We start from the raw sequence: 20,380 nt of genomic DNA, 5'->3' as shown, positions 1-20,380 counted from the left end.
TTTTTATGCACCAGGCTGGATCCACCTGCCTACACTGCGTGGTAAGAATCGGCATACTGCAAATCTCGTGTTGCCCTGTATCTCCTTGATGGTGGGTACCATCGGTCGGTCTTGGCGCTTGATCCTTGGTTGCCAAAGGAGCATTTTGATTTCGATCACGCACTTCTCTTGAACCAAACCCCGGGCAGCGTCTGTTTCTCCGGAATAGGCAGATATCTACGCCGGCAGTTTTTAATAGTGGGAACCGATCGCCTTAGATTAAAAGCAGCACGATCGACGCCATGTCGCCCTCCCCAGGTATTTGGAGCCTCTTTTTTTCCCCTTCACCTTCCTCGGTCTAGTCACTCGTTACACCTCCCGGAGCCTTTTGCTAACCAAGGCAACATGAGGATCTCAAGTCTGCTGGGCGCTGCCCTGTTCGGCACCTTTGCCACAGCCGCAGCCACGTCCACCCCGGTCCAGGGCTCCTTTGTCGTCGAGCTCCAGGATGGTGAGACCTCCGAGGCCTTGTACCAGACCCTCTCCCGCGAGGATGGCCTGGAGACGCAGGAGCGCAGGAGGTTCTCCTCCAAGTTGTTCAACGGCGCCTCTTTCCTCGTCTCTGGCGCCGGGGGAGACTCTGCGCGGCTCCTCGACATCATCAAGTCCAAGCCCACGGTCAAGGCGGTTTGGCCTGTGAAGGCCATGACCATTGACCGAGGCGAGGATGACAAGAAAAACGGCGGCGCGGTACCGGCTGCGCAGCCCCTGGACATCATCTACAAACGCCAGACCGCAGACGGGAACAGCAGTGATGTCGACACTTTCAGGCCGCACATCGACACCCAGATCGACATGCTGCATGCCAAGGGTATCAAGGGCAACGGCAAGCGTGTTGCAATCATTGACTCGGGCGTCGATTGGAAACACCCGGCTCTCGGTGGTTGTTTCGGTCCCGGTTGTGTGATTGAGGGAGGATGGGACTTTGTCGGTGACGCCGATTTCGAACCTGGTGTAGATATACCGGTTGAAGGTCAGTCGTCAGCTCGCGAATACCGACGTCCACGTCCCAAAGGAGCAACAAGTCCCGGACTGTTATTATTAGAGTACAGCCCTTTACTGACATGAATGGATTCTAGATCCTGACCCTTACGACAACTGCGAGGGCCACGGCACCCACGTTACGGGCATTATAGTTGCACAGCCTAACCCGTACGGCTTCACGGGTGCGGCCCCGGGTGCCAAGATCAGAATGTACCGTGCTTGGAACTGCCACCAAAAGTCGAATACCGAAATCTACATCGCCGCCTTCCTCCGTGCTTTCGACGAGGGCGCCGATATCATCTCACTTTCTGCCGGACAAGACGGAGGCTGGGAGGACGAGCCATGGGCAATGGTGGCCAGCCGCATCGCAGATGCCGGTGTGCCCGTCGTTGTCGCTGTGGGTAACGACGGCGGCGCTGGCATGTTCTACACCTTGAACCCCGCCGCCGGCCGCAGCGTCTTGGGTGTGGGATCTGTGAGAAACACTTTGCTCCCGGAGCTAGTTGCCGCCGGCTCCTACTCGACTGCAGAGCAGCAGAACGTCACCTTTGCCCTCCTCCAGGGCACCCCGACTTTTCCACACGAGATGACCCTACCGCTGTGGGCCGTCGGTAATGATACTGCGTCTATTAATGACGCCTGCAGCCCGCTCTCCGACAACACGCCAGACCTTAGCGATAAGCTTGTGCTGCTGCGAGTGCCGGATTCCCGCGCTACTCGATGCTATCCCTTGGACCAGGCGGCGAACATTCTCGCCAAGGGAGGACGCTACATGGCCTACTACGTGCCGGACAACACGTGAGCAAGCCGTTCCTGTCTACTCGTGGATCTCGTAACTGGTGCATTTAACTAACAAGGCTTTGTCTCACGCAGCTCTTTCAACGATCAGTTTGTTTACGCCGAAGGTATCTCGGGCGTTTTGTCTGTTGCGCCCTTTCAGGGAGCTCAGTGGATCGACCTCCTTAACCGTGGCATCGGCGTAAACGTCACAGTCCCAGGGCCTAGTGCACCCAACACCACTGTATGTACTTTCTGTATCGCCTCCCTGGTAGCTGGGTCATGAAACTGACTCCACGTCTCCCTAGCTCATTGAACTTGAGAACAAAGTCTCGGGAGGTTACATGAGCACCTTCACTACGTGGGGGCCTACCAACCAGCTCAGCTTGAAGCCCTCGGTTGCGGCTCCCGGTGGAAGCATCTTCGGAACATTCCCCTTGGCCTTGGGGGGATACCGTGTCCTTAGTGGAACGTCGATGGCTTGTCCGCTGACCGCAGGTGCCTTTGCGCTTGTAGGCGAGGTCAGGGGCACCATGGATCCCAAACTGATCGCCGGCCTGCTTGAATCAACCGCCAAACCCTTGGTGTGGTTTGACGGTACCAACAGCTACCCGGATAAGCTTGCTCCCGTTGCGCAGCAAGGGTATGTACCAACGCTCCCGCCTCACGCTATCATCGTCATTTCTCTAACATATCTTTCTCATGTAGCGCCGGCATCATTCGAGCGTTCGACGCGGCGTACTCAAAGACGACTCTCAGCAAGGCCAACTTCCCTTTGAACGACACGGAGCACTTTGTAGGGACCCACAAGTTCACCATCGAGAACACGGGATCCGACGAGGCAACCTACGCGCTTGGCCACACCAGAGCCCCCACGCAGCACACTCTCATGACGACGATCGACGGGAGTCTTTTACAGGATGCCTTCCCCAACCCCATGATCGACACGTGGGCCTCTCTTGAGTTCAGCCAAGACTCAGTCACCGTCCCGGCTGGTGGCTCGGCCCAGGTCGAGGTCACCTTCACCCAGCCCCCCACCACCAACGGGCTCAACGCCACCCTGCTCCCCATCTACGGCGGCTATGTTAATGTCAACAGCACCCGCGGCGAAAACCTTGTGATCCCCTACCTCGGCGCGGCCGGCAGCATGCGCGCCACGCCCCTGTTGACGAGCAATGCCGTATACCTCGCCAACGGCTACTCCACCGCTCCCGCCAACAGGACCTACACGCTCACCCGGCCCTCGGCCAATTCGACGCTGCCGATCCCAGGCAAGTCACCAAACGACGACGTGACCCTACCCAACGTCTACTACCGATTGCTGCTCGGCACATCCATCATGCACGTGGACCTGGTGTCGCTCGATGATGCCAAGAACGTCGGCCCCAAGACCCCTACGGGCATCGCCACCATGGGCGCCGTCGCCGGCTGGCCGCTGCGTCACCTCAGTCGCACCCAGCAGCGAGCCTACTTTGTCGGCAAGCTGGCCGACAGCACCGTCGTGCCCGCTGGCTCGTACAAGATTGTCCTCACCGCCCTGAGGGTGTTTGGAGACCAGACCAAGGTTGAGGACTGGGACTTCATCGAGACGGTGCCGTTCAACATCGAGTACAAGTAATTTTTTTTTTTTTAGTATATAACCATGAAAATGCCGTGGGCTGCAATCTGGGGGTTATAAAAAAAAGCGGTTGCTTAGCAGTCAAATATTCAGTAGAACTGGTTTATTTTGGTTGATAAAACTAGTTACAGAATAAGTTTGCACACATTGCAAGTGTTTCTTGAGTTGGTGAAGTATGTAGATAAGAGTTTGTTTTCATTGACAGGGTCTTTGGGCCAAATCTGAAGAGCTTTCCGTCGCCCATTTGATCTCTAAAAGAGGAAGAAGAGCCACAACCAAGTACGTCAGCTAGACAAAGCGCAACAACCATCTTCTCCCGTCGAAGAGTGACCAAGCTTTTGTTTGCCATCCTTCAGCCTCGCAGTGCATCTGCCAAATCGAAAAAAAAGCCAACCGGGACGCCCAGAACGCCAACCAGAATGCATTTAAAAGAAAAGTTTCCCCCGGAAAATCCCCATCGGCTGATCATCAACTTGACAAAGACATCAAACATGCGTAGCTACTTAAATCCCATTGTTGAAAATCCCCTTTTCTAAACAGGGGGAACCAGACTTGCGTGTCAGCCATTCACCTGGGATCCAATCTGATGTTTTTTCCCGATGAGGTTGACAGGATGGTTCCTTGGCTTGGAAGAAAGCGAGTAACGGGTGTAATTTCAAGAACAATCTTTTGGTTTTTGGTTTTGTCTCTTTTTTTTTCCATTACAACAACAGAACTATCGCGTCTTCTATCTCGCGACAGCTGCGCTGAGGACCTGGGTTCTGAAGAAACCGCCCTTTGTTCTCTCAATGACCTGCTGGTATACGCTGCTGTTGGGGTGGTTCATGACGACGGTTCCCTCCTGGAAGTCGATCTTTGCATCGAGGCGCGTGTCGCGGATGAGGTTAACGATCCACTTCTCGCCCTCGTCCACGTTGAGACCGAGCTGCTCGCTGAGCCTCTTGAGGTCGATACGAGCATGGATCTTGCAGTAAGACTCGAAGAAGAGGTGGCGGGCCGCGTCGACGAACGAGTCGCCAATCGACATGAGGAAGAAGTCGGTCCTCAGCACCTCCTCAGCGCGAGGAAGCTGCCTCTGCGCCTCCTCAAAGTCAAAGTCGATGTAGAGAGCGCGAACAAAATCCGTCACGGGGTCGGAGTACTCGTATCCCTCCTGCTTCACGATGCGGACAACATCCTTCAGCTGCTTCTGGTAGGCTCCAGTGTTGCGTGCGCGGCCGCGACCGGCGATGACAACGACGGCCAGGTAACGCAAGATCCACGGGCACGAGGTCTGGATAGTGTTGATGTAGTTGGGCGAGAAGAACATCTCGAGCAGGGCCTCGCGCGAGTTCTCGTCGTTGAACAGAGGAAACAGGGCCCAGTGGGTGAGCCATGTCCTGTGCTGGAGCTGCGCCAACGGGTTGTTGAACAACCTCGAGTCGATATCCTCGCGGACCTTTTTGAGCTCCTCCATAGCACCCTCCCAGTTTCCAGACAGAATCTCAGATGCGAGCTTGCCCCACGTTGCCGCCGAAACCTTGTCGTTGTCGGTCGAGAGGACACGGAACTGGTACAGAAGCTCAGCAGCTGCCGGATAGTTGCCGCAGCTGTACTGAAAGTTTCCAAAGTCGTACAGTGCTGTGACCATCTCGATGGTGACCTAATAAGGTTGTGTCAACAACTGTCAGAACGAATATAGGTTTGAATTCGGTAATCCCGATTTCGACACATCAAGAGCCGCAGGCGTTTCGAATCCTTACATCGTGCTCCTTCTTCAAAAACTCCAAGTTGGCCACCTTGTCGCTGCGCAGGTTGGAAATGACCTCCTCGCGGTCGAGCAGATCCCTCAGCTTGCTGACCGAGTCCTCAAAATCCTGCAGCTGCTTGATGACCTTTTGCCTCTTCTCAGCGTACTCTGCGGGCGGCTCGTCGGTGCCCTCGAGCTCGCAGTGGAGATTGGCGACGTAGTCGGTCATGTTTGTCTTCTTGAGGAGCTCAAACTTGGCCTTGGTCATCTCGCGTGCCTTATCGACGTCCCTGGGCTCATTGGTCTCCTCATCGTAGTACTGGGCGCTGGCGGCATCGAGGAGCGGGAAGATCAGGTGGCGGTCGAGGTTTTTGACCAGCTTCGGGAGGAGGTCGAACTGGGCGAGCGAGTTGTCCTCGCTTTCAGCGGACGGCGCCATGATGGGTGGGCTGTTTGGTGGGATTCGTGGGAATTGGCTATAATTTCCCCGTCGGGTGGATTTTTTTCAGTCGTTCAAGGTGCAGATTGTCGCACTCTTGTTTCTCGCTTTGTCGCCCTTTAATTTGACAGCAAAGCCAAAATCGTCGTCGTCGCCAGCCCGATTCCGATTTTCCAAATAGTGGGGGAAGGCGGGAGCAAGAGTTGTGAGTCGTGGGGCACCGTAATTTTTGGTGCGCAAACACAAAACGGGGCCCAGCGCGCCCAATCACAGTCGCCTACGATTTGCCTGCCAAAATTTCCCAAGTCAGGGTGCGCGCGGCCCCGAGGATTTTCCGGGTCCCTTTTTCTGCCAGGTCGGTGAAGACGACTTTCTTTGATAGACAGCTCGCCTTCGCAGCTAGTCCCAGGTAGCTAGCTATTGATTCGCGACGGTTTGGCGACGACGTCAACGGTTTGCCCGCTTGTTTGTCGCATTCACCAATTGACAAACAGAAGCCTCTAGACGTCAGATTTGCGACGCATTCATTGCTCAAACTCGCCCAATACAAAATGTCTGGCCGCTGTCTCCTACGGGCCAGGCCCCTCGAGAGGCTAGCCGCCGCCGCCGCTTCCCGAACCACCATCACGCTCTCTTCCTTCACTACCGCCGCCCCTATATCAAGGAGATGCGCCTCTACAGCGACAGTCACATCCAAGAGGCTGGCACCGACCTCCAAAGCAAGCGGGACTCCAGCATTGACGCGGCGGGAGCGCAGGCCTCACCCGCCCAAGAAGTCGATAGCGACGCCGCGCCCGAGCGACAAGACCCGGGGTCCATTTTTCGTTAACCGTACCGCTTCCAATCAGCTCCCGGTCTACCAAGACAAGAAGTCCGCCCAGCCCTGGTTGACGCTGATCCGCAAGATCGACGGAGACGCACATACTTTGCGGGACGAGCTCGTGGAGCTGCTCGGCACGCCCGAGATAGAGGTCAGGGGCGTGACAAACCATATCTGGGTGAAGGTAGGATTTTGAATTACTTGTTCATTGTGTAAGATGTATACTTTGACCGGTTGCTGACTGATTCCCTCGGCTCGAATTGCAGGGACAACACAAAACGGCCATTGTCGACTATCTGCAGTCTAAGGGTTTTTAATGCACTTCAAACCACGGTATTGATATGTAAGATGCTTCGTATGAGGGACATTGCCCTACTTGCCCATCAGACAGAAGGGTCTGCTTGACAAACATTGCGAGCGGTGGGAATAAGGCATCGTGGCCGGTCCACAGTGTAGAGCTAGAGCAGTCATCCTGTGGCACGGTTGTGTAATAATAGTACTAGTTCCAGTGTTGTATTACTACAGCTTGCGGGATATGTAGGCAAGATTTAGAACGAGCCCGTCTTATTGACGTTGGCATATGCCTACATGGGGTCACTGGCAAGAGTGGTGTGGTCGAGGGAAGTGAAACATAGGTGGTTAAATGTAACACAACATAGAGATGTACGCTAAATTCTTATACACAAAATTCTTCCCTACAATCATTGTAGAATTTTACATTTAACGGGAAGAGACAATTAACACCAACAACACCAGACCCCAAGACCCTAGGTAGCAACCAATTCATTTCTCAGACAATATCCTGTACGAATGCCTGAACAAAGCAGAATTGGGCGTGAGAAGAGCTTCTATATCCAAAAATCTTTATCGCCGAGCGAACTCGACCGGCCGTGTGAGAGCCAGAGTATCTACCTCAATCGAACATGATTCTTGCGACGGATAGACGCTGGAGTAGACAGTCGAAAACATGAGCCCAGCAATGATCTGCATCAGTCATCCAAAGAGGCCGCGGCAACAAGTTGCTGCAAAACACGAACATCAGGTTTTGTCCATTCCTCCGAAGGAAGCTTGAGCAATTCACAGACCAAATCGCTGCTTGGCACGACTTTGGGTGGTATGGACCCCTTTGGATCGGCCGGGTCTCTTGCCTTCTCGGCGAGCCGTCTTAATATCGAGGAACTCAAAGCTGCGAGATACAGACAGTCGTATGCTTGCTGTGGCAGCTGAGGAGGACCGCGGTTGCGACCAGTCCTCGGCTGTTGGTGAACTTTTTCTTTGATGTATTCGAACTGCTGGCACATGTGCCATGTGAGTCTGTGAAGCTTCTGAGGGAAGTCGCACCCACTCGACAACCAGGCTCGAACAATTTCCGAATCATGACCAGGCGCAAGGCTGAGGATGGTCTGCGCCACTAGCAGCCCTTGCATCAAAGCAGGCTTTCGCGCCTCTGGAACCGGCGCCCGGTTGACATCAAGGCTTTGCTCAGGTATTAATGAAACGGCGAGACCAAAGCAACGTGTCAAAAGCTCGTATGGCGTCGGCTGAGACATGTCTCCGGCCAAAATGGCCGCGAAATGACTTCTGTTCTGCTCTTTGCTGACGAGCAGCTTCGAAAAGGCCTCGATGGCCACTGGTAGGTATGTGTGAAGCTGAGGGTTGTACGGCGGAAAGTGGAGGTGATCAGCGGTGAGGTTAGGCGCAGGCGCAGGAGCAAAAGCTAGGGCAAACTGGAGGAAACAGTATGCGTGTTCTCTTTCCGAGATTTCGACGCAAGTCGATATGTTGGAAAGGATAGTTACGACGTCCTTCATCAAGTCGAGGGTATTGCGGTGAGTCCGAAGTAACATGTTCCTGGTACCGAGATATCGTATCAAGGTGCACAGGAATTTGACTACTTCTTCCTCGGCAAGGAGTGACCGGGTACGGACTTCATCCTGCTCGACAATGCCAAAAGACATGTTGCGAATGATTGTAGTAATACACAGCAAGCGGTCAACAGCTCGGTCCAGCTCGTATTCCTCTGATCCCGGCGTAGGCTCATCGTGCATAGTCGAGTTCTCGATATGGCATGCACGGATGACGTCCTCGTAATTGCTAATCAGAATCTCATCAGAAACCTCGACAGTGTTGTCCACCAGAACATCAAGTTGATCTTCGGCGCATTCCAATAAGCATTCGATCAGCTCGCCAGCCTGGTTAAGATCAACTTGAAACTGGCGAGCGTCACTTGCGGTGAATGTGGCGAGCGTATCAAGCGCCATGCGAACCTCGGCACGGATGCCTGACTGGAGGCTTCTGCAAAGGGCATGCAAATCAATGTTGCCAAGCGCAGCTAGAGGCGGAATGTCTGGGCGGAGCTCTCTCAGCCGTTGTGTGACAAGCTCAAAGGATTCACCATAGTAGACGCCTGCGTACTCGTTCTCCTTCCATTGTCGCACGATGGGCCTATAGATGGAAGGATCTTCGGCTGGAACAGGTTGCCTCTTGGGACTAGGGTCGAGAGGCGAAGGTCCCGAAAGTGAGGACCTTACGCCTTTGGCCGACATAGGGGATTGCCCTGGGAAGTCGTCGCGGGTTGGCGTCCCTTGAATACTCCGCGAAAGGCTGTTCCTCGCGTGGCCCTGCATCGCAGCTGGATGCGGCTGAGGCTGCACAGGCGTGCCGGAAAAACCATTCATGATAGGCGGCTGCCCCTGCTTCCCTGGGACCTGCGGCTGCCCCTGTTGGCTCATGACTGAGCCTGGAGGCATCTGCCCGGGAATACCGGGTTTGGTGGGTGTCCCAGGGGTCTGGGCGTGTCCAGGCATACCTGGATGTTGCTGTGACTGTTGTTGCGCCTGTTGCATCTGCTTTGCGCGGCCTTGAGCCATGTAGTCGTCGAACCTAAGCAGGTTTCTCTCATATATCTGTCGAAGTTGTGCCGGCGCCATCTGGAATTGCATGGGATGCATGCCCAAAGCGTTTGATACATTCGGCCACAGGTTGCTTTGTGTGACGTTTCGGTAGCCGCCATGCTTGCCAACGGCTTGCCTGAGATTCCATAGACTGATCGGTCGGTTCTCAACGATTGGGTTGGGGTCGAGCGGCTGCCCTTGTTTAGACATGAACTGAGAAAGCTTTTCTAGAAACTCGGGGGCGCCAGGAGGACCTCGTTGCATGCCAGGCTGAGACGGCATGGGCTGACCGGGCTGAGGACGCATCGCACCCGGCGGCATCTGGCCATTCGGAATTTGCTGCCTCGCCATAGCGTTACGGTTCTGGCCGGCCATCTGTGGAGACATCTGCACACCTTGCGGCTGAGCCTGTGGGGAGGGTGGAACAGGGGACTTTTGAACCGAAGGCGACTGGGCCACCTGTTGAGGATGTTGTTGCGAAGGGGGCTGCTGAGGCTGTGGTTGTCTGTGTTGGTTAGGTGGCTGTTGATGCTGCTGTTGCGGTTGTTGCTGTTGTTGAAATTGACGTTGCATCTGCATCTGCTGGAGGAGTTTCTGTTGGTCCCTTGCAGCCTGCGGCATTTGCTGCAGCTGTTGAAGGTGTTGCATTTGTTGCATTTGACTCATTTGCTGCATTTGACCTGGAAAGATCTGTTGTGGCATTTGGCCCATCATCCCCATTTGGCTCATTTGCTGCGGCGACATTTGCCCAACCTGGGGCGGTAAATGGCCCATCGGCTGAGGCATCATCTGCCCTCCCATAGGGCCACCCATATGACCAGGCATTTGTCCTGCCATAGGACTTTGAGTATGTCGCGCCTGAGACGGGCTTGGAGCAAACTGCTGATTGAAGGCAGGAGGGTAATTCCCTTGCTGCATGTACGCGTTCGGCTGGGGTGTTCCGCCTTGTTCAGAGGGCGCTGGCGATGCTTGATGTCCGAAATTTTGACCTGCAGGAGAATACGGATGGGGAGATGCGGTGGACACTCGTTGAGGCACACTGCCAGGTCGCATTTGGTTTGCCATTATCGGGGAAGGAGTCGCGTTAGCCGACCCATTTGTCTGAAGATGAGGATATGGGGAGGGTTGTCCTGAAGTAGTTTGCTGCTGTGGTTGCTGTTGTTGCTGTGACGCCTGTTGTTGTGATTGCTGTTGTTGAGGTTGTTGCTGTTGCTGCTGCTGTTGTGGTGGATAGTTCGCATAATGATTTTGCTGAGGCGTCTCGGCGCGCGAAGTGGGTGCCATTCCCGGGGCCGGCCTGGGCGAGCCCGCGAGGCTGTCTTCACGCGGTCGAGGTCGCTTCGATGGGATGACGGAGTTCGTTTGATAGACGGGGTTTGGAAAGCCACCGGGCTGGTTGCGCATATTTCCATTTTGCATGGCGAGCATTTGTTGAGGGTTCGCGAACTGCGCGGCGGCGGCGGGATTGAATTGGCCCGAATTGGTCATGTAGGCGGATGGGTCCATCATGGCTCCTGAAGACTGGGAAGGATCGGTAACGTGATGTGTAAAGCCGTTGCCATTATGATTGGGAAGAGCGGCGGAGGTGTCGTTCATCCAGGAGCTCATGGCTAGAGGCAGAAGCAGAGGGTGAGGAGCAAGAAGAGGAGAGAGCCCGACCCATCTGGCGACTACGATGGCGCGAAATTAGCAGCGATCATTGGTTTGAAGTCCGCAAATACACGTATGAATACAAAAGTATAAAAAAAGAGATGGAAAGTGACACGGCAAGCACTTGTCGCGATGGAGTCGTCGCGTCGCGGATGAGTGTGTGTGTGGTGTGTGTGAGTGCTTGTTCCGGGTATGGGGCGTTTTTTTCTGCGTTGCGAAAGTGGTCGGGGGGTAGGGTGCTGGGACGGAGTGCTGTGCTCGATCCTTGGGGCCAGGCAAACAGCAAGCAAGCACGGCACGAGTCGCAGCGGCTCTTCCTATGGGGGAAACGCGCGCGCGAAAAGACGTGTGGGTTCCGCTAGACTGGGGTTGAGAGACAGAAGCCAGGCAGAAAGGTAAGGCAAGAAGGAAGGAGGTGAGGGATACGCTGCTGAGAGGGTGAGGCAGAATTTTTTGGCGCGTTGGTTATTGGAGCCACCCGATCGCAACACGTCGGGAACAAGCAACCATCAACTTTTGCGACGATCAGAGCCTCGTATCATCTGGAAAAGGCTAGGAAATTGATGGGCAAATGTCACGGGACAAAATATAAATGTTATTGCATCGCCGGACGGCTGGGGCTGGCAAAGAATGACAGCAAGAAAAGGGAAGGTCTTACCTAAGGCGCGCGTTCAGTGTGTGGATGAACTGAACTGTGTGAACTGTGATGCGAGAGTTGCGCTCTTGCTGGCCGGCCGGGTCGGCTGTGTTCTTGCTCTCCTTGGCCCAACCCGCCGCTGTTCCCTCTTTTCCACTCGTGGATTAGCTCGGTTTTAAGCGAAAGCGTTTTATAACATGAGTCGAAGCCAATCATATGCACGCGATTGCTGAGACCTGCGGCAGGACCCACTTTTGATAGAAAGTAGACCCATCCCGTCGCATCAAGTCAACCGTCCCGATGGCTGCATTGCCACAACATGAACCTCGCTGTCAATAAGGCTGGTAAAATCCCAGTACTGACCTCATACGTCGCATGCATGCCAAATGGTAGGGCTTTGCCAGCCATTAGGGGGCAAGTTGACGGGTATTTTCAGCCAGTCTGAGTGAGTTACCATCAAATGAGTGATAACGGAAGGGTATTGAGGCGCCTGCAGCCACTGCAGCCGAACTCTTTTGGCTTAAGTTTGGCGTAGGTTATATGGTCTGAGAGCAAGATGAGTGCCAAGCGCAAAATGTCTGAACTCGCGTGAGAGACTCCTTGGGACGCTGCAGAGTAGACTGCAGGACACGCAAGTGGTTTTATAGTTGCAGTCTCATGAAATCGAGGACAAGCTGAACATTAATGCCTCGAAACTTTGCTGTATCGCCCTGGCAGGTTTTTTTTCGGGACTCTGGCTTGTTGATTCCATGTTTTCCTGAGCGTCCGAGGAATGTCGGATGCGACGCCAAAAGCCACCACAACCACCTGGCCTGGCAACTGGTCACAAAGCTTCCAAGGTGACTTTGCCAAAGTGACTTTGCCAAAGTGCTGCTCAGTCTGGAGAAAAGGTATCCCCCATACAACCTTTTGGGTCGTTTTTGTCTTGCAGCAAACAGATTCCATCAGCCCAGAGTTTTGCCCAATTGTGAATTTCACAGTGATTTTCGCTTGTCAGTCAGGCGTATAGCAGCAAGGCGCCCCGCCAATAAATGGCTGCTGCTTTGACCGGGCAGCTTGAGGCGTCAAAAGTGGTTCCATCAACTAGCATGCTCCGTCATTCCTCTTGGTCCAACTCTTGGAAAGAAATGCCACATCAAGAGGTCAACAAGCCATAGCAGATGGATTGATGCCTCCCTCGACCATAAATTGGCCAAAAGCCCATTTTGACAAATCCGCATTAACTGCCAGATTTGCGACTCTCATAAAGCCTGATCCGTTCGTTCGCTGGGCTGGTTGTAAACTGTGAAGGTTTCCATCCCAGAAGATGGCGTGTCTTGGTGGAGGGCGGACCCTGGTCCAGGGCCCCCGGCACCCCAAAACCATGACTGGGCCAGACAGACACTCGGTCCCTTGGGCTATTCTCGTCGATAGGCAACCAGAAAAGAAGATGTGTGCTCTTTTTTTTCGGCGGGCAGGAATCATCCATATTCTCTGGGAATGGAGCTTCCAATGTCGTTTCTGCCTCTTTTTCGCTCCATTTTGCGTTGTGTTGCTTGTCCTGCGCTAAGGTACGCCTGCAATATAGAGTGCCGGATCGGGACTGGGGTTGTAAGCAAGAAACTACAAGACAGGTTCGGCAGTAGACGGCGGCAGAACGAGGGAAAGAAGATATGAGTTTTAAAAAAGAAAACAATAAAACAGCATCAAAGACGAAGAAAACAGGACACAGATAAGAGCAGGAAACTATGAGAAAAGAAAGAGTGGGAGAACGTCAGTCCTGTGCGAAGGACGAGGGGGGGCAGTTGGCCATTTAACGAGGTGTGCGTCTTCATCTGGAGGGCCAGCCCCAACCAAGCCTGCCGCCCGCTAAGGAAAAATCTCCGCATGCGCACGAGGCAGGGTACCTACTTTGTTCGCCCAAATCAGCGACGTTATTGTGGAGGAAATGGATGGTTTGGCATCAAGATCATTTCATCTGGTTGAGGTTTCTCATCTATAATGTTTATAGTTGTTCATAAAAAATAAACAATAAAAAACTTTTCTTCATATTGCAAAATCATGTGGTAGATAGCTAGTGGCGGAAGACGAAAAAATGCTGCCAACGGCCAACCTCATTCACGACCATGCTATACCTCTCGCAGCTTTCTCACGCCTGGGCCGTTTCGTTTCCCACTTCCTGCGACCCTGTCATCCTTTCATTCGTTGCTGATCTACGCCTGTACGACACTGCGTTCCCCATCATGATCCATTCGATCTAGGAACTGGGTTTGATTCACTGTCGAATGACGGAAAAGGCAGCCGTCTTTGTTGGATAGGCTCTGCCGATATCCCTGCCTGTTCCCTCCGCGGCCTGTGTCTCCATTTGTGTTTCTGGTCTAAAAGCTGAGCGTCACCGCCGCCCTGCGCCCGACGCAACAACGCGCAACAACGGGACTCTTTGATCAATTTGCCTCCCGGTCAGCCTTTATTTCTTCCTCGTACTTTGCTTGTTTGTCGATGCCACGCTAATAAGGCCACTATAGCACACAAAAATCCCTTGAGTCGTCATGATGCGCGACCACGACGGTTGGGCTAGATTAGGGCAGCCACCTAACCTACCTACTCAGTCCGGGACCCAGGGGTGCTTTCCTCTCAGGTTCTTCATACCCTCCCGGGGCAGCCGGAACCCTACACTTCGAATCCCCATTCGTCTTTTGGCGCGTTTAAGCCTGATAGGCCCCGAATTTTAAGAATACTTCTTGGGAGCGCCCTGTCTTTGCATTGGCTGAAACATTACCGCTCCGAGATGAACGTAGATCAGCCTGTGGCAGAAGCGATTAGGTCAACTTTGGGAACAGTCATATAACAATCCAGTATTTCGTCCCAACTCGCGTGGGATGGACCCTACGGCCATAAGCTAGCGGTGGACTACGCCAGGTACCTGTTCAACTTTATACGCCGTAACGTCACCCACGACTGTAGGTAGGAACGGAGAGTTGCATGCTTGAACCTCAAATGACTTAAAGCTCGATATTGAAAATTACCAACACGATTCGAAAGCTCTCTCTTTTTTTCCCTTGCTTCTCTCTTCTTTGTTTCATTTTTTTTTTCGACATTTCTCAGCAGCAATCTAATTAGGTCTTTCATATGCGTTCTGACGCATGGCGATCAGAGACCCCCACACAGATGACAACTCCACTGCGCTACACCTCAGACGGCATTTGAGTTGGCGTCGTTATCTAGTTTTGAGATCAACTACCGCCAGACTTTCCCCGGCGTGGTGCATGCATACAATCAGAGCCAGCATCATGCCTCAAATTCAAACTAGTAGTGTCTGATTTACACACAGTCGCTGTAATCATACGATGAAAACCCAGGTAAAGGCAACGCTGTTGAGGAAACCGGGGTTTTCAAGTCCCAGACCCGAGTGACAACTGGGCTTTACTCGCACAGTGAAAATTCCAACTCCTTTCGATGGGGTCAGGATTTGAAGGAGGCGTTCACACCACACCTACAGCACAGCACAATGTTGCCACTTTGCAGTCCGGAATGGGCTGGCAGCGCATCCCGCTGCATGCTACAATAATTTATCACATGGCTACAGTAGCAATACCCAGTTTGAAATGATGATTAGGAATAACGTTGGCTCCATGTCCTCATGTTCTGTTTTGTGACTTACGACGAGCTGGTGAGAGAAGAAATGCGCGTGTGAAGTTTTATCCATACTTTTGACATGCAAATTTTTCATTACTCTCGGGGTCTATACGGTAATATTACAACGCGGTTGGGGATGCCCTTTATTAGGAACGGTGGTACCGAAATCAAAGAATTCGGGAAAGTGGCCAGTGCTTTGGTAGATCTGAGTTCGACCTCAAACAAACCCTGTCGTTACCGAACCTCGTAACGTCTTAGTGTATCATTTACAGGGCTCAAACGTAAACATTGGCTTGATACATTCAATTGCCTATCTGGGTTCGTGGCAGTGATTGGGCATGGCCCCCAAACGGAAATCAAGCGCTCTCCACGAGAGCAGCGTCGAACAGCCCACACTGCGTCGCTCTTCCAGAGCCAGGGGAACAGCGAATGCCGACAAGTCCTCGGCTACATCGTCCGCTCAAGACGGCGACGAGTCGCCCAAAGTAGTGGCCAAAGATGCCAAACGCCAGCGACCTAAAGGCCACGACAAGGCCATTAGCGCTGAAATCAAGATCGACTCGGTCCGTGTCCTTGCCCTTTGCGACAATGCCACAGCTTTGTCTGGCTATTTAGCCTTTCCCACCGGTCCATGACTGACACCTCTTATCAATGCATTTATTTGCTCAGGAATCACCGGCTGCTACTAGGAATACATCAGGGTCAACCGAGTATGTTGCAGGAGCGGGTGACGGCGACAGGCAGTATTGGCTCATGAAAGCCGAGCCAGAGCCCCGGTTTGAGCGCGGTGTCGATGTGAGCTTCTCTATTGATGACCTGGCGGCAAAGTCGGAGCCAGAACCATGGGATGGTATCCGCAACTATGTTGGTGAGTGCCCCGTATGTCATGCTGGTACAAGAACTCATGACCGCGGACGACTGACCCCAGAGTAGCACGAAACAATTTACGTGCGATGAAGAAGGGAGACCTGGCCTTCTTTTATCATTCAAACTGCAAGGAGCCAGGAATCGTAGGAACAATGGAGGTTGTCCAAGAGCATTCACCCGATCGTGAGTACACGACATTCCGTCTGCACTTTTTCTCCTCTCCCCATCAAGATATTCTAACATAGCCCAGTCTCCGCACATGACTCTAAAGCGCCTTATTATGATGCCTCTTCAAAGCCCGACAACCCCAAATGGAGCGTTGTTCATGTTGAGTTCCGCAGCAAGTTTTCTGTGCCCATCACGCTTAAGGAACTGCGAGAAATGGGTTCCGGGCCTGAAAAGCCACTGCAGAACATGCAGATGCTCAAGCAGTCCCGCCTGAGCGTAAGCAAAGTCTCGGAAGCCGAATGGGAACACCTTATGGGCATAGCAAAGGATAGAGGGCCTATTCAAACAGCTGGTTCATAAGGCTGCGATGCTGGATGATCTATCGTCGCATACCGAACTCCCCTGGCTTCTGTCCAACGAACCTCGGTGCTACCAGAGTTTTGCTCTTGATGATTCAGAGGCTCCCTCCAACTGGAGATTGCTGTTAAGCCAGCAGTCATGTGGCCATGACATCTTCTAATGTATAATTAATTCTCATGTAGCAATTAATATAGTATGCGCAACTCCAGAATTCGTCAGGACCCCCCTTTGCCCATGTCTTCACCACTTTACCTGGGGTATGGATTTTGCAGGTCGACTTTAGGCCTCGCGTGTACATAAATGTTTCACGTATCAAACTGGATCTATACTTTGGGCGAAGTCACGATGAAAAGGAGCATAAGTTGCGTCCTTATCATCTGTCCGGATAAACGTTAGGTCGCTGCCTGGTGGCACAGCAACAACGGAGAATATTTTCCGATCGATACAAAGTCAAACTCTATCTTCGGGGATATCCATGTAGTTCGTTTCTCTCTCCTATTTGATGCAGATAGTCTACATGGATGTCTGTGGTGTCCAAACCTGCGAGATTAATGCGGCGAGTGGATACGATAATTAAATAGATTTTATACTAGACCTAATATTTATTAAAGTAAATCAAGAAATGGCCTGTCTCGCTGCTGTATGATGATTAGATATAAAGATATATTTCCAGGCCGAAGGTGTTACAATCTAGCTTCATTGTCGTAGAGAAACTCAATATGTCGACTCGAGATTTTGCGATATAACTGTCGAGGCTACATTCTGGCTATGTGGTGATAATCACGTAACACCAAAAATTGGGGAGAATCCTCATGGTTGGCATTTTCCGCCAACCCTAAGCAATGAGCTATCGAAGTAGGCTACCAACGTCCTCAAATTATTATACAACAAGTTATTAAGACTATTGTCACTCGAGGAGCGTATAAAAGTGTCTTTTTATCACTATAAATGTTCAGCTGGTGTGATGCGATGTTGGTTGACCAACAGAACAGAACAGGGTCCCATGTGTTTGTTTGTATAAACAGCACTGGGGGCCCGTGCCCAAACTCTCTCACCCAGCTCCCCCACTCAAGCTTGCTTGACACCCACTTATTTCGTTTGGTTGACCAACAGAACAGAACAGGGTCCCATGTGTTTGTTTGTATAAACAGCACTGGGGGCCCGTGCCCAAACTCTCTCACCCAGCTCCCCCACTCAAGCTTGCTTGACACCCACTTATTTCGTTAGCTGTTGATCGCGACATCGCGTCACTTCGCGATCCCCCTCTCGCATTTGCTATGCGAATTCTGACGTGCAGGCTTCCAACCGAATAATTACTTCATCCCCACATCAATTCCACATGGAATCTACAGTGCAACAATTCTACGGCCACTCTTAAAAGCGCTAAAACCGGCACCTGAAGCAGAACAGAGCTTCAAGGTTTACGCGAACGCGTCCAGACAGGGCCGCGCCAATCACTACAATGGCTCCCAAAGCCACCGCCCTCGAGGCGGCACTTAAGAATGCAGTCCGAAACCTTTACGAGGAAGTAGGCGACCAAATTAGTGTAAACGCAGTCCGCAAGCAAGCGGAGGATGAAATGGGCCTTGACGAAGGCTTCTTTGTATCAGAAGATTGGAAGGCCAGGTCTAAGACCATTATCAAAGAGGCTATGGTGAGTTTGTGGACATTGACTACGCACCGGAACCTCGTAGCTAACCAATTGAGCAACAGGACACTGTTCTCAACGAAGGAGAGGAAGACGATGAACCAGAACCAGAACCAGAACCAGCTCGTGCAAAGCCGAAAGCGCAAACAAAGCGCTCCAAAACCACCCTCAAGCGCGAGTCCAGCGGGTCCGAAGAACCTCCGGCGACCAAGCGGCGAAAGAGAGAGGCCGCGCCGGTTGCAACTAAGAAGAAGGCTATCAAAAAGGATACGTCCTCTTCTGATCTCTCGGAGCTCTCGGAGTTGAGTGACGCAGATGAACCACCGGCAAAGAACAAAAGGGCTACCAAGAAGGCTTCGACTAAAATGACGAAAGCAAAGCGTTCGGTAAACTCAGACGAGGAATCGGACAATTCAAATGGGGAGACATCCGACGTAAATATGAGTGAGGGTTCGGAAGGTGAAGCAGAACCGAAGCCCAAGCCTAAGCCCAAGGCTACAAAGCCCAGAAAGAGGGCAACTGCTGTAGCTTCAAAGAAGAAAGGAAAACAGCCAATTGCTTCTAAGGATGATTGCGCGGACGAGAAAGAAGAAGTCCCCGATATGGATGACAAAGTCGAGGAGGACAGTGCCAAGGAAGTGAGCCCAAAGGCAAAACCGGAACAGGCTGCCAGCCCCAAGCAATCAAAAGACACCAAGGACACGACGAAGCAAGAAGACTCAGAAGACTCGCCTCTGAGCGATGTGCAAAGTCCATCCGGCGACGAGAAGGAGAATAAACAGGCAGTTGACGACGACTCCGACAGCTCCATGTCCATAGTATATGACGAGCCCCCCAGGCGGAAGAAAGGAAAGTCCAAGGTGCCTGCAGAACCAAAGGCTAAGAAAGCTGCCAGGGGATCGAGCAGCAAAAAGACGACAGCTGCGGATGCCGCTTCACCCGACGAGCTGGAGATTAAGAAATTGCAAGGACAGCTGAGCAAGTGTGGCATCCGCAAGATTTGGGCATTTGAGCTAAAGCAGTATGGTGACGATTCAAAAGCAAAGATCAAGCACCTAAGAGGTGCGCTGCGTGATATCGGGATGGACGGTCGGTTTTCCGAGGCAAAGGCGCGTGAGATCAAGGAGATGCGGGAGCTTGCAGCCGATCTTGAAGCTGTCCAAGAGATGGATAAAGCTTGGGGTGTCGGAGGTCGGGCCTCAAGAAGCCGGGCAGCAGCCTCGAATACCAAGAAAAAGCTGGCAGAGGACAGTGAAGATAATGATGGCGATGGTGAGGACGGTGCCGGCAAGAAGAGCGATGCTGGCTCCGATAATGAAGACGACGAGAATGTCAAGACATTCTCCAAAGGTCGCGGGTCGGCCAAATATCATTCTGATCTGGCTTTTCTCGGGGATGAGAGCGAATCGGACTGAGCGCGGGAAACAGGACATAAAGAAGCGCATCGAGCCCGCACTTTCTATTTTTCTGCAGAGAATGCGCTCAAACCAGTCCACGGTAGAGGTCTCGCATACATCTTGGCAGTTGGGCATTTTGTCTCATCTAACGGCATTCATTCTCTGTGCTATTAAGCTGAAAACAGCAACCGAGCCCATAAATAACACGGCATTGTAAAACTATAAGACGAGTCAATGTTGGTTGTACGAGTTTGATATATGTATTCTCATGACCAGTTTCTTACAGCTTTCCTTGACACCTGGCGCTCTTCATTGTCTGTGCGGGCATCAGTAAAGAGCCGCCTCAAGTTTGGGAAGTTCGCCTAAATATTGAAGGTCAGGAACATGAGCCAAACGAAAAAGGGGTTCGTGTTGTTGTGGGTACACACTAAAGCAATGAGAACATACCATGGAAGCGCAGCGCAACTTAGTTGATAATATCGGCGGAGCTAGTTCCTTGATGTCGGGGAAAGAAGGGAGAAGGATAAAAATATGTAGGATTAAGTTGCCAATGGCATGCTAAATTAAGCTCTCTCAGAATTGCGACCAGGAAGATGAAAAAGAAGAAATATTACCAAAATGAGAAGAATGAGTGAACTGTATGTAGTCTGATGTTCAACGGTGTGGCTTTTCCAAATACCTTCGCCACACTGCCAAATTGCTAGTGGTAAATTCGTGGTGGGGTTGTGGCACGGACAC

General features: G+C 52.4%; 6 protein-coding genes across 7 annotated transcripts; 4 read left to right on the top strand and 2 right to left on the bottom strand.

Moving 5' to 3' along the window:
• The first annotated feature begins 83 nt into the window (after nt 1-83).
• Nucleotides 84-3,562, top strand: MGG_03316. 2 transcript variants are annotated; one of them, XM_003716595.1, is made up of 6 exons: nt 84-297; nt 399-1,012; nt 1,119-1,821; nt 1,897-2,044; nt 2,109-2,443; nt 2,509-3,562. In XM_003716595.1, exons 2-6 carry the CDS (start codon nt 685-687, stop codon nt 3,416-3,418), a joined length of 2,424 nt encoding a protein of 807 aa, XP_003716643.1. In that variant the 5' UTR covers nt 84-297; nt 399-684; the 3' UTR covers nt 3,419-3,562. The 2 variants fall into 2 exon arrangements, with proteins under 2 accessions (XP_003716643.1, XP_003716644.1); XM_003716596.1 differs by lacking the exon at nt 84-297 and having other exon boundaries at nt 307-1,012.
• Nucleotides 3,490-5,772, bottom strand: MGG_03317 (eukaryotic translation initiation factor 3 subunit E). Its single transcript, XM_003716594.1, has 2 exons — nt 5,161-5,772; nt 3,490-5,060 (listed from the first exon to the last, which is right to left on the bottom strand). The coding sequence occupies exons 1-2, from the start codon at nt 5,584-5,586 to the stop codon at nt 4,146-4,148; spliced, it is 1,341 nt and encodes a 446-aa protein (XP_003716642.1). The 5' UTR covers nt 5,587-5,772; the 3' UTR covers nt 3,490-4,145.
• A 171-nt stretch (nt 5,773-5,943) lies between these two features.
• On the top strand, nt 5,944-7,200 carry MGG_03318 (uncharacterized protein). Its single transcript, XM_003716593.1, has 2 exons — nt 5,944-6,590; nt 6,673-7,200. Exons 1-2 carry the CDS (start codon nt 6,138-6,140, stop codon nt 6,721-6,723), a joined length of 504 nt encoding a protein of 167 aa, XP_003716641.1. The 5' UTR covers nt 5,944-6,137; the 3' UTR covers nt 6,724-7,200.
• Nucleotides 7,000-13,332, bottom strand: MGG_03319 (uncharacterized protein). The gene is made up of 2 exons (XM_003716592.1): nt 11,609-13,332; nt 7,000-10,970 (listed from the first exon to the last, which is right to left on the bottom strand). The coding sequence occupies exon 2, from the start codon at nt 10,906-10,908 to the stop codon at nt 7,396-7,398; it is 3,513 nt and encodes a 1,170-aa protein (XP_003716640.1). The 5' UTR covers nt 10,909-10,970; nt 11,609-13,332; the 3' UTR covers nt 7,000-7,395.
• A 2,208-nt stretch (nt 13,333-15,540) lies between these two features.
• MGG_14878 (thymocyte nuclear protein 1) lies at nt 15,541-16,986 on the top strand (the record flags this gene model as incomplete). Its single annotated transcript, XM_003716591.1, has 5 exons — nt 15,541-15,765; nt 15,872-16,070; nt 16,136-16,252; nt 16,320-16,513; nt 16,792-16,986. The coding sequence occupies 5 exons, from the start codon at nt 15,541-15,543 to the stop codon at nt 16,984-16,986; spliced, it is 930 nt and encodes a 309-aa protein (XP_003716639.1).
• An 819-nt stretch (nt 16,987-17,805) lies between these two features.
• Nucleotides 17,806-20,330, top strand: MGG_12724 (uncharacterized protein). The gene is made up of 2 exons (XM_003716590.1): nt 17,806-18,251; nt 18,311-20,330. Exons 1-2 carry the CDS (start codon nt 18,060-18,062, stop codon nt 19,658-19,660), a joined length of 1,542 nt encoding a protein of 513 aa, XP_003716638.1. The 5' UTR covers nt 17,806-18,059; the 3' UTR covers nt 19,661-20,330.
• Nucleotides 20,331-20,380: the final 50 nt, after the last annotated feature.

This window comes from Pyricularia oryzae, chromosome 4 (genome assembly GCF_000002495.2).
Source record: "Pyricularia oryzae 70-15 chromosome 4, whole genome shotgun sequence".
Classification (NCBI taxonomy): Eukaryota; Fungi; Ascomycota; class Sordariomycetes; order Magnaporthales; family Pyriculariaceae; genus Pyricularia; species Pyricularia oryzae.
This window is presented reverse-complemented; position numbering and strand designations above follow the sequence as displayed.